Here is a 13,940-nt window from a genome sequence, read left to right on the forward strand (position 1 = left end):
TTGATTGAGATTTCCAGCAGGATGAGACAGTTTTGCAATTTGGTTGGTTCTGATTGGATTCTGTTCTTAAGCATATGTGATTTTAGCATGTGATAATGGTGGTGTTAGAGTGTGTGTTTGAGCGGAACTGTGCTTCAGAACAAGTAAAGTAAACAGGCTGTTTTTGTTGCTCAGCTATTAGTACTGCAGAGCTTTATTATGATAGAAGTGGAAGTCACTGGGCTGTAAATGTGACCAATGTGATTGTATGTTTGAAATAAGAGGAAATTATCTGCCTAATTCCACCTTAAATGCTTAGTTTTTAATGTTTGTGTGCAACTCTACATGCAGGGTCTTTGTATGTGGATTTGTAAGTGGGCACTTTCAACATGAAAGGCAATTATTTTCATTCTTTATTTCTTTCTTGTGCACTCTCTTGCCCTTACGCTCGGCTTCACTTTTCTCTGTTCTCTCTCTCTCTCTCCGTCTCTCTCTCTTCACTCTATCTTTCTTTCTTTATTTGCTCTCTTTTTCTCTCAACCTCTTTGTTTACTTCTTCTCTAAGGGAGCAACAGTTTTTACTTGCCTTCTGTTCCTTTCCCTGTATGACTGCCTCTTATTCTATCTAGAGGTGGGCAATATCAAAATGTTTAGGTAATCTCCAAATATTACCACGATACACATTACATTACATTACATTACATTTGGCAGATGCTTTTGTCCAAAGCGACTTACAATAATGAAGTACAAAAGTAATAGAAGTTAAAGGTAAAACATCTTTAGATAGGGTTTAAAAGAGGTCGAAGGGAAATGATGGGATAGAGGAGTGAAGGAGGGGAAGAAGGAAATGAGGTTAGAAGTAGTTAGTGTGTGAAAGATGTTAAGAGAGTAAGTGCTCTTTGAAGAGCTCTGTCTTACACCATATTACAAGTTTTTACTCTTTTTACTCTTTTTACAATGTGACCTCACAAATCAGTCAGCTCCAACAGCACACCCACCCTGTGCTCATCTTAAATGCAGAAGAATGGAAAAAACTGTTTTGGCCGTTCATTAAATTGAGACAGAACAGAAATTTGACATACATCATTTTTTAAATACAGCAATATATGGGCTTACTGTTATATCGTTCAACTCTAATTCTAACTGTTTGTGATTTTTCTTTAGTTTTCCCTCACTTGTTCTCTTAGTCTTTCTCTCACTCTCTTTTTTTTGTCTCCAGTGTTCCATTTTACGTTCTTTATCATTCAGTTTCTTATCTTTTCTCTCTGTTTTTTGTTCTCTCTATTTCGTCTTGTTCTCTCTTTCTCTCTCCCTCTCTCTCTCTCTCCCTCTCTTTCTCCCGTGCGCACTCTCGCTCTCTCCCCTCCTATAATAACCGCCCAGCACCTTGTACGTCTTTAATTGGTCCATAAAATCAAATCGATAACGAGGAGTTTTAAAAAAGATCAATTGTCAGTTTCACAGCGGAGTCGGAGCGCGAGCGCGAGGAGTGGATCGAGGCAGTGCAGGAATCGATCGTGGAGACGCTGTCCAATTATGAGGTGGCTGAGAAGGTTTGGTTCAACCAGTCGAACAGGAACTGCGCCGACTGCCGAGCGCCAAATCCTGAGTGGGCCTCCATCAACCTCGGAGTGGTCATCTGTAAAATGTGTGCAGGTACACACTCTGAACAGAACACACACACACACACACACCTAGAGTGCTGAATCACTGTTTAAAAGTAAATGTGAGTGTTACTATATCTGCACACAAGCTTAAACTTTCACAAACTCATAATTAAACAATATTTAGTCTGTTTTATTGAATATTGTGAATATTTTAGCAAATAGCAAGAGGTTATGTTTTATGTTTGTTCACACTTCAGTTCTTCATTCTTATTACTGTTTTATCCTAATTTTTTTCAATACTTTTTTCCTTTTTTTTTTCCTTTACTTTTATGTGGTTATGTATGTGAAGAAATATATAGTGCATAAAATTCACACATTAAGAGGTAGACTAGGCGTGGTCGTCCTGTAAAGATGCCTGCAAGAGCACAGTGCAGAATAATCAATGAGGTGAGGAAGAATCCTAGAGTATCAGCTAAAGACTTACATAAACTCTTACTCTGGCACATGCTAACATTTTTGCTGACAAACAATAAAGAAAACAGTCAACAAAGAAGTAGTTCATGGGAGGACATCATGGAGGAAGCCACTGCTGTACAAAAAAAAAAAAAAGATGCACGTTTGAAGTTTGCAGAAGAGCACCTAGATGTCCGGAAAACTTTATGTAGAAAAATGGACCAGAAAATAGACATTCATATATGGTGCGCCTTATAATCTGGTGCGCCTTGTAGTGCAAAAAATATGGACACAAGCATTGGAACATAACATATGACTGTTAATTGGATCATTATTAATTGGTTTATTATTAATGTAATAAACATTAAGTAGTTTATCTCTCTACTATCCAAGGATGGCTCTCTTCTATTGGCAATATTGGAGCATTGCTGTGAGCATTTGATTGCATTTGATTGCATTAACAAGAGCATTAGTAAAATCAAGATGTTGGATGATTTCGAACACCCCAGCTCATTCAAAAGGACTGAATGGAGCACCATCCCATCATTCCAGAGAATACAGTTCTTTCACTACTCCACAGCCCTTTTAGCCCCATACCTGACATTAGACATGGTTAGGTATGCCAATATGTTCATCTTCATCTGCTCCAGAGAGTGCTGTTCTATTGTCAGTACTTCTCTGTAGGATTTGGGCAGGCTGTATTAGATTGTGCATTTTTCCAATCTGTGTCTGCAATAAATATATCTAAAATTAGGTGTCAAACACCCCGATTTTATATTTCAAACACCTCAATTATAGACTAGTTCTTTTATTTTTATTTAAATTGACAGTATTAAAACGTTTAAGTCTTTGAGAATTCTGTTCTGATTTCATCTGATAATTTTTCTTTGATTGATTGACCCTTTTTTGAAGAGCTAACTTTCTGCAGAATTCAAATACCATATTTTTTTGCACTATAAGCAGCACCGGATTATAAGGCGCACTATAAATGGACGTCTATTTTCTGGTCCGTTTTCATACATAAAGCACTTCGGATTATAAAACACATTAAGATATGGAACTTTTAAAAGGGTTATTACATATTAGTAAAAAATAAAAAAGGAATATTCTTCTGGATAGTTCTTTACTATATTATGTTATGTTATGTTGTAATTGTTAAGAGAAGAGCTCATTCTTTATTCTAAAAAAAAGTTGGTAACACTTTATAATAACTTTTAATATATTTCACAAGGTGCCTCCAGTTGCTTAATTAGCAGCTACATGGCTCAACTACACCTCACTCACACTTAAAGCTCCGGAAGTACACTTGAACAATACAGTTGTGCGAAAAAGGAATCCACAAGCTCTCACACATGTTGCTTGGAGTGTTACAATCAACATGATGGATCCATATCTGTAGTTTCCAGCATGTGTGGTGTACGGTTAGCCTGAAATGAATGACTGAAAGATCTCTCACAAAGAGTTAAGAGTTACTCTATTGCCTGAAAGTCAAGGCTGTTCTCTGCACTACACTAATACCTCACAGGAATCGTATTATAGATCAGTCATCCTCAAATCGCTCCTCAGGGCCCTTCCAGACGGTTCAATGGTTGCCCTCAAATGTTTTTTTTTTGCTCTAACTCGGCTTGCAGTTCAAGAAATGAAGTAAAGATATAGAGTAGCTAGAAGCCTCTAGGGACCAGTTTGAGAACCACTACCATAAATATTTTCCATTGATTAGCTGGTTTTATATGATTCTAAATCTCTTGTAGCACTATGTGCTACATACACTTTGTGGGCAAAAGTATTGGGACACCAACACGTTCCACCTACAAGAGGTTTTAAGACATTCTATTCTTAATCTATGGGCAGTAATACAAAGTTGTTCCACCTTTTTGCAAGTGTAAACGCTTCTCTATTCTCTAAAGTAAGCTAAAATAAACTTATTTATGTTTTGGTTACTCTTCTCTTTGATGTCAAATGGGATATTATTTCCTGTAATGGTGCCTTGAGGAAACCAGAAGGTAAGACATAGCATCAGAGCATTGAGCATGTTAGTTCAAACACTTTATCTAAAGGATTTTTGATGGCCAATTTATTATAAAATTAATGGATGGATGGATGGATATAGAGATATAGAGATATAGAGATATAGAGATATATAGAGATATATAGAGATATATAGAGAGAGAGAGAGAGAGAGAGAGAGAGAGAGAGAGAGAGAGAGAGAGAGAGAGAGAGAGAGAGAGAGAGAGATAGAGATAGAGATAGAGATAGAGATAGAGATAGAGATAGAGAGATAGAGAGATAGATAGATACGTTATTGATCCCCGAGGGGAAATTCTAGACAACCAGCAGCAGGTATAAGACACAAAGTTACAAATTGAATACACAAGTTACAAAATACAATATATAAAATATAAAGATACAGATACATATAAACACAATCAAATAAAAAATAGAATGTACAATTTTATTGGATCAAGTATCACTTGGGTCTAGTATTTTATTTCCCATCCATGTCAGAGTCTTTATTTTAACTACAGTAAATCAAAGAGTTTAGTTTAGAGTTGTTTAGAGTCACAGTGTGTCTTAATCTTAAAAGGTGGAGCATGAAAACATGACATAATATCTCAAATTGAGCAAAACTATTGCAGGAACATTGTTTTACTAGTGATAAAATTTAGGTAAAATTTGGGTAAGAATAAGAGGAGGCTAATGCTAATACACACACTATGTAAAAATAAACTTAATTTTAGTTTTATAGAAATATGGAGATGAATAGTCAGGTAGGTCAGTTAGACTGCATTATTAGACATTAAACATGTTATATATGTCCTATTACTAAAAATAAATACATTTTATGTCAATGTGACCAAAATTACAGGAGCAGCATATAGATTCCCATCCCTTTTGACAATATAAGCACATTGCTGGTAATGAAAGTGATTGGTATATTGAGTTAGTACTCGATTCAAGTCAGCAAGGTAGTGATCTATGGAAGGGATATCCTGATCTGGTATCAGCTATTATAATCCTCATCCATGTCCAAGTCTTTCTTTTAATGATGGTGTTAGGAGCACATTCTGGTTTCTATACTCTAGCTGGCAGCACTGATGAGAGTTTTTTAGAGTCTACAGTGTGTAACTATTTAACAGTGGAGCATGAAAACATGAAAACATGGAAATTGTCTAAATCTATTGTGGGAACATTGTTTTAACAGTGGGGGAACTTTTATTTTGAGAAAGGAAGATGAATGGTCAGGTAGGTCAGTTAGATTGGAACATTAGATATTACACATACTACTAAACAGTCATTTTAAGCAAAGTCTAAATAAATTCAATCAGTTTAAAATGTATCACTATACCTGTATATGCTGATATTTTAATATTAATCAGCAGCATATCTTCCTTATTAGTTTGTGACTGATCTCTCTATTAATGTTTGTATTGAAGGTACTATGAATCCCATTCTATTAGTTAGCATGAGCAGACTGCTAGAACTAAACAAGTCTAGTACATTAAGTAAAAATAGATGGTGGTATACAGTACTATAGTACTAAACAGTTAAATGTGTCCAATAAAGTCACCAAACACTTCACAAACTCTTGAATTCAGCCTGGGCTGAAAAGAGATGGTTTAATTACTTTTGACTCTGTCAGTGATAATAAGACGAGAGACCGAGAGAGGAGGAGAAGAAGGAGAGAGGGAATTTAATGAGAGGCTAGTGATTAGCCAAGTGCACATTGTTTTTCAAGAACGAGCCATAAAAAGTCACCGAGACAACGAGGGGAATGAATTGTGCATTGTGTATTTCAATTACAGTGTGTGGGGCGGGATTTCAATACAATGAGGTTTGAGCTCTGCTTCTTTAGCTGCTGCTTTTATCCAGGGACTAAATGATTCATGCTTTGAGGGATGAGACCATTAAAGGATAGATATTCAGAGAGCATTCACCAATTTCGGGAAGTCCTCCATGTCTCTATTTCTCACTTTTCTTGTCCCGCTCTCAGGCCTCTTTCTGACAGATATTCAGGTGTTCTCGGCTCGGTGGCTCTAACTGTATTAAAGCACTCTACATCAAACACCACGGAGATAATGGACATTCTCCTAGTACAAACTGCTGTTACCATAGGAACACACAACGTGGCCAACGTTTGTTTTTCTTAGCTATTTTCTCTGAAATCTCTGCTGAAAGTTAATTGATTTGTTTTTCCTTGTTTCTTTTCTCCCTAAGAGGTAACCTAAAGTACACTTTTGGGTAACACTTTACTAGAATGGTCCATTATTGATGCCTCATAGATGCACAACTAACAATAAACTAAATGTCCATGAAGTACAAATAACTTCTTTGTGGAATGTAAGTGATTCTATTGAATGTTAACCCTACACCTAAACCCTAACCACAAACTATTAATTTAAGTTTGAGTTTGGGGTTAGATGCAAGTTTTAGGTTAATGTTAGGGTTAGGATTAGGTTTTAGGGTTGGTTTAAGGTTAGGGTTAGGTCTAGCATGAGTATTGAGAATCATGTACATTCAGCTGTTCAGCTGTACCTCGGAAAACGCTGTGCTTGATTCGAGCCAATATGCACTTTTATTTAAGGATGATAAAAAATATCCATATACTAAAGTATCATAGTATATTTTTTGCAATAATGTATCGATTTACAAAAACACAAATAAATTTTAAATGATTAGGATACTTGTAAATATTGGTGTCAGTTAGCTAGATAGCAGTGTTATATTCCATTGTTAGATACCACTGATCTAAGAAAGAACCAATCAGAATCTTCATTTAGGGAAACGGAGCAACGTCTCACATATGACAGTATTTTTGTTGTGTTTGTGATTTCGTGAAAGAAAATTCACCAACTAATATGAGTACACAAAGGCCTCCTCTCACTTAGTACACAATAGCCAAAATCGAGGTCAATAGAATGGGAAATGATCTCAGAATTATTTTCACATTTTGTCACCTTACTACCACAAATTTGAAATTTATTTTATTGAGATTTGGCCAGATTTGTGGAGTGGACTACTTGTCCTGTTGTCCTGTGGACAGATTCTCCCACCTGAGCTGTGGATTTCTGCAGCTCCTCCAGAGTGACCATGGGCCTCTTGGATGCTTCTCTGTCCAGTGCTGTAATTTGTTGATCTCTTACTTTGGGTGGAAGGCCATGACTTGGTAGTTGTTGCTTGCATCTGTAGAATACTTTTCCCATTTTTAAATGATGGACTAAACAGTGCTCCATGGGATGTTCAAAGCTTGGGATATGTTTTTTTTGTAAGCTAACCTTGCTTTAAACTTTTCCACAACTGTATCTCTGACCTGTCTGTTGAGTTCCTTAGTCTTCATGATGCTGTTTGTGGCCTTCACAGCTGGACTCTATTAACTAAGTGACTTCTGAAGGCGATTGAGTGCAGTGTGTTTTATTTAGGGGTTTCAGAGTAAAGAGTGATAGATACATTTGCACATCACATGTTTCAGATTTTATTTAATTCAAGTTTAAAACAAAACATGTATAATGGGATATTAATACTTTAAAGCCACTGTATGGATATGAAGCCACTATAATTGCTGTCTTGTAATTGGTGACCCTGTAAAATTCTTAATCTCTGTAGACTAATGACAAATTTAGATGCGACATGTGAGTGTCAGACTTTTTTTTAATATATATTTATATTTTTATAAGTTTTCTGGTTTATGCTTGGCATAAACTGCAAGCTAATGTTCTTTATAAATGTTACAACTGAGCTCAAGCCTCTCATTGACAGATGTCTAGGTGCTTTTGGCTCGACTACTCTAACTGTAGTAAGCACTCTACATCAAACGTGGAGATAATGGGCATTCTCCACAACACAGAATGTCTTTTTTTTTTCTTGACCATTTTCTCCTTAAATTTCTACTAAAAGTTAATAGATTTGTTTTCCCTGCTTTCCCCTGACAGCTGACCTTAACTGCACTTTTGTGTAGCAGGGAAATGCAAAGTGTTGTTTTTAATTGAGTGTAAATATTAGTTTTAATGAACTGCCTGTTCTGTTCACTTTGCAGTATTGATACAATCTCAGCTGCGCGCTGTTCTTCATTATTTGCTTGCTGTTCCGTGTTTCTGTGTATATTAAGATGCTAAATTGCAAAGTACATCTTATTATTGAGAATCTGAAGCCAATCTGAAATCAAAACCAAACATACAAAACACAGACACACTCCTCAGTCGCATCAGGTTTTTGGACAGCTATAACAATCTTTGATAACGAACGAATTCTACATTACCACTAATTACACGAGAGGATGGCTTAATCCATATTCATATGTGTTCCTCTCCATGTTTAATTCATCTGTTTCTCTCATAAACAACGGCGATGACGCCTCAAGTTCAGCTAAACAAACACTGAGACCAACAAACACAATTAATTACTCATGATTCATTAGCAATTAATGCCTTTTTCATGCCTTTCATTTGCAATTAGAGCTGTGACAGTGAGAAATAAGGGCTTTCAATGGATGGGATTAGCGTGATAATGAGTTCCAACTCGAGCTGACTCTGGCTGTGCACTGGCTCGCTCGCCGGGTATTTCTAGCCCTTTATACGTTCATATTTTTGGATCAAAGGAAGAAAATATTGATATTTTCTATAGACAAGAAATATAACTCATTTTGATGGGGCTTAATTTGGAATAACTGCATTTGCTGATGAGATGAGATTCGAAACATGACTGCTGTATCCAAGACCGACTAAAGCTTCTTTTAATTGCACTAAGCTTGCCTTAAAGGAATATTTCAGCCGCAAAATGTTAATGGAGCTAACAGTAAGTAAAGCCAAGGGGAGCAGTTAGCCATGGTAACATTATCGTAATACAAACTGACCCTGACCAGCTTTCATTCATTATTAACAAGCTACGGAATTTCACAGAAGCATTAGAAGTTTAGTGCTGTATGCACCTTTTTTTTTTTTTTTTTGGCCCAACCACCACCCCCCCCTCTTCGGAGGACAATTAATACTTTATTTTTATTTATTTTTTTTATTTTTTTCTCTTTTATATATATATATATATATATATATATATATATATATATATATATATATATATATATATATATATATATATATATATATATATATATAATATATGTATTTATTATTATTATTATTATTATTATTATTATTATTATTATTTTTTTTTTTTGTGGATATAGTTGTGGGAGTTCAGGGTTGGAGGGATCGGAGTGTGAGGTACAGGAGGGGGGTACAAGAAGAAGGAAAAAAAAAATAAAAAAGAACTAAACAAAAAACAAACAAACAAACCAAAAAAAAAATAATAATAAAATAAAATAAAATAAAATAAACAAACATACATACATACACATACTCTAACTATACATATGCTTATACATATACACACATACATAAATATACATACATATTAATACATACACATAAATACATACACACACGCACAGCTACTTCTATTCTATTGTTTTTTGCAAAAATATGTCATGTGTTACGGATTATGTCATGAAATGCCTACCACAATGGAGGCAAGAAACCGCCACCATGCCCCTGCGATCCAGAGGCAGATAGGGAAGAACCCAGTGGACCCAGACCATCCACAGCCCATTAGGAGCCCAGAAGACCCGCGGCCACACATCCCGATGGTAACCATGCGCACACCCCAGATGAGGACGGGGGAGACTCCAGACGAAGCCCCCATGGCAAAGAGCAAGAGTCCAGAGAGCCAAAGGAAGCGAGCAGCCAGCACCCCCTGCACGAGCCGAGCATGTGGCCCCGAGATCCCAAGCACCCGGGAACAGCCCGACACCTGGCAGGCCCCCCCCCCCCACGCCAAGGGGGCCCAAGCCACCCCCACCATTTTTTGATACCAGTAGGATATGTCAGAACTGCTGCAGGAGCCCTTGAACTATTTTAATTCATGTCCAATGCTGCTACAAAAAGGACTGATCTCAATTCAGCAGCTACAAAACCTTACTAACTTGTAACTCTGTACATATGAAGATGAATCTGGTTGAAACATTTAACTTTCTAGGCAAGCCCTGTAATGCATCATCGTGTAAGGCTTCTATAATGTTCCATGCATCATCTCTCAAGATTAAACGTATGTTACTTTTTGCAATCAACCACATAAAACTTGTACCACTTTAAAGTGGGCCTGATTTTCTTAGCATGGTTAGCGAAGCTTATTTGTGGCCACAGAACCATGAAGTAGGAGGGCTTAAAGACTTGGAGGAATCTTCCTATTGGCTTGTCAGGCCAGGCTGCTGCCATAACAGAGTTTCATGAACCCTGTCCCCAGCATTGCTGAAGCAGAGTTATGCCAAGCTCAGACTACACAACATTTTTGTCCCTCACAATGTTCACTTTGTCAGATTAAGCAGTTATATTCGTTTTGTGTCGTTCTCGTGGGACTGGCAACAATACACGTTAGTCACCAACCAATCATCCTCCGCGTCCGTGCGTGAGTTCGTAAGTCATCGCAGGGGGAGAAGCATAGAATCTGACAATCATGGCTACAGAAGCCCTTTGCGTGGTGGTAGCGCCTAAGTACTCAGAAAAACAAAAAAAAAAAGAGGGAAAAGCGACTGTGGGCTCATTCCTGGGTGACCCAAATGGACATTACATGCTTTTTGTACTCCAGAAAGGACTCATGGTATGGTAAAAATGTAGCTACTTAGGTTTCAGTGCCTGTAAACAGAAAATTTCATGGATGAAGTAGATTATTAGATGATTATTAGATTATTTTTCTATTTTGCTTTTCTTTTCCCGTGTTTACATCTGTGTGCCACAAAACGCTTCGTCTTCCTATTGGTCAGCGTCAGGGAGCATGTCAAACTAGGCGATAAAATACACAAAATTCTAACATGCTAGTCTTTCCGTCAGACTCTCCGACGGCGTCGCTCATGTCAAACTACTGGTCTTTAACTATGCCATACTACACGGACCTTTGTCACTCGTGACACTGAAATTCGGATCGGACGCACGCAATTTGTCGGTGCCGACAAAAATGGGTCAAAATCGGGCTAAAATTGTGTAGTCTGATGTGGGCATTAGTGATTTTGAATGACACTAGGATCGCAACCATTGCTAACATTATCGATGACGTTGAGCGATGCCGGTAGTAATGTGGGACAGCTGCATAAATCACACGTCTCTATTTTACATAATCTAGTTAGCATGCTTAGCATGTTCATTTAAGTTCCTGGTCTTGATTTAAGCAATGCAGCAAATGGAAAAAGAAACCATAACTGGGCTAGCAGGTTTGCACCAGTAATGAAGGAATGTTATGGAACAACCTTATTAACTCTTTAGCTCAGTGCAAATGTTGCCATAGAGCGATAGCAAGTTCGATTCTTGGGAAAGCCACAATCACCTGTTCTTGGGAATCCAAGAGACTCATTTGTTTTAGAAAAAGCAGTGCTTGATGTCAGCTAGTATACACTGGTATGCACCTGTTCAAATTTGCATATAGGATGGGACAACACAGAATCAAACCAATCAGAATCTTGGCTACACAGATGCACAGTATTTTGGCAAACTTTTCACTGCACTTAACACCTTTTACTCTGCATTTAAACCAACACTTTCATTTTTATAATCACATCAATGACATAATTGTCACGAAATCACTCACAGTTTTATCGGCACAATCATAGAACCCTGCAGGACTTCACAAGACATGCTAAAGCAAACACTTACACCTAGGGTGTGAGGGTGTAAATGAGATTATAAATATAAAGTTAATATTTTGCAGGTGTGACACCTTATTACAGCAGTGATGATGATGATGGTGTGTGTGTGTGTGTGTGTGTGTGTGCTGTTCTCAGGTCAGCATCGCTTTCTGGGCTCTGGTATCTCTCAGGTCAGAAGTTTGAAGTTGGACAGCAGTATCTGGACCAATGAACTTGTGGAGGTAACTACAGTCTATTATACCACAATTAGTTCTGATCCTGCAATGTGATTGGCTGAAAGGTGTTCTGTGAGTGCCATTATCAGCCAGTGGTGCACTGTACAGATATAGAAATAGAACAAACCTTGGGTGTATTATTATGATTATGCCACAGTTCCGTTATCACTACTTATTGAAAGATTTTGAGTTAAAGAGGATGAGAAAATACGATCTGTTTGGTTATAAACACTCAGCGAGTTAAAATAGTTCCATTTATTCTTTCTTTGTAGCTGCACTGTTTGGCTTGTAAGCGGTGCATTATTGCTAGATCATTACACTTAATTAATGGAGAGCCTATAAATGGGAATGGGCCTTAATATCCATATGTCATTGATTTTGATTGACCTGTCGTTATGATTACTTTGTTATTGACTTATCAAACAATATATAAAATATGAAATCAGTTATTTTTGAAGACCTCAATATTGCCCAATTATTTTTTTCCTAAGCAAGGAAAGCTTCTTACCATGAATGGCCAAAATGTCGACTTTGTTAATAGACAGCAGTTTAATTGTGTGTTTAAATAGTCTTCTGTCAGCTACAATTTCTGAATATCCTTATGGATTAAATGTTCTTTAAAAGAGTGTAGTTACATGATTATGCTAATGTATTGTCACAATATTAATTCAATAATAACATAAAATGAATCAGTAAAATGTTTCTATTAAGAATTACATTGTTTGCAACAATTATTTTTTGGACAATTCATCGTCCACCCCTAAACAGTTTGTGTGACAGCTCTAACTGTGCATTACTATAACTTTTGCTTTTTTTTCCCAGAAATAGTTTTTTTGTGACTCTAATTCTCTTCTTTGCTCTAAAGCTGTTTTTAGAAGTCGGTAACGAAAATGCGAACAAATTTTGGGCCTTCAACCTTCCACTGGAGGAGGAGCTTCACATGGGGGCGACACCGGAGCAGCGAGCGACCTTTCATCGCAGAAAATACAGAGAGAGGAAGTACAGGAGAGTACTGGGAGGACTTCACAACCAAGAGGGGCTAAACCAGGTGTGTGTGTTGTGTGTGTGTGTGTGTTGCGTGTGTGTGTGTTTTCCATTTGCTTTATGTGAGATGTGTTTATGGTGGCCTTTGACATCATGCTATTTTTTCCCCTACCTTGTTAAAAGGCCCATTAGTGCTGCCATTTATTGGGTGTTTGTGTGTGACTATGTGTGTGAGAGAGAGAGAGAATATGTGTGTGTGTGTGTGTGTGGCTGTGTAGCTTACCTGGTAGCCCAGGTGTTAAATCAGGGTTGCTATGGTAACTGCTTTCCACAGTCTCTTGGAATACACTGGCAATGAAAAAAGAAAATATGCACCCTAAAATCTTGGTCCAAATATTCTCATGTAAACAAGCCAACAGGTTTCTGTCTTCATCATCAAAGTACAGTCTGGCATCACACACATCATTTAGGTCCTTATTTATTTATTTATTTAATTAATATAAGAAATAAGATTATCATTAATACGTTTTTCTTCCAGTATTATCTTGGTGTGACTTGGTGTGAGTATTGTTTTTCTTTGCCTCTGTAATGTATGTATGTGGTTCTGTGTGTGTGTGTGTGTTTTGGCTGAATACACTGGGTTTGTCCTGGGTAACTGCTCTGTAAGCCTTGGAGAAGCTGTTTTCTTCGTTGTCAGCACTAACTCAGATCAACACTGCTTTTGTTTCTTTAGAGAGAGAGAGCGAGAAACAGAGAGAGAGTTGGAGAGAGAGAGAGAGAGTTAGAGAGAGAGAGTTAGAGAGAGAGAGGAAGAGTGAGAGGAAGAGTGAGAGGAAGAGTGAGAGGAAGAGTGAGAGGAAGAGTGAGAGGAAGAGAGAGAGGAAGAGAGAGAGAGGAAGAGAGAGAGAGGAAGAGAGAGAGAGGAAGAGAGAGAGAGGAAGAGAGAGAGAGGAAGAGAGAGAGAGGAAGAGAGAGAGAGGAAGAGAGAGAGAGGAAGAGAGAGAGAGGAAGAGAGAG

General features: G+C 37.4%; 1 protein-coding gene across 1 annotated transcript in view; it reads left to right on the forward strand.

The window, feature by feature from the left end:
• Positions 1 to 13,940, forward strand: part of arap2 (ArfGAP with RhoGAP domain, ankyrin repeat and PH domain 2) — a 168,159-nt gene that overhangs the window by 68,292 nt on the left and 85,927 nt on the right. Inside the window, exons 11-13 of the mRNA XM_022678436.2 lie at positions 1,436 to 1,635; positions 11,860 to 11,945; positions 12,805 to 12,987. Of these exons, the coding sequence (XP_022534157.2) occupies positions 1,436 to 1,635; positions 11,860 to 11,945; positions 12,805 to 12,987 (469 nt within the window). The remainder of the gene's footprint in view (positions 1 to 1,435; positions 1,636 to 11,859; positions 11,946 to 12,804; positions 12,988 to 13,940) is intronic.

Source organism: Astyanax mexicanus, chromosome 8 (genome assembly GCF_023375975.1).
Source record: "Astyanax mexicanus isolate ESR-SI-001 chromosome 8, AstMex3_surface, whole genome shotgun sequence".
Taxonomy (NCBI): Eukaryota; Metazoa; Chordata; class Actinopteri; order Characiformes; family Acestrorhamphidae; genus Astyanax; species Astyanax mexicanus.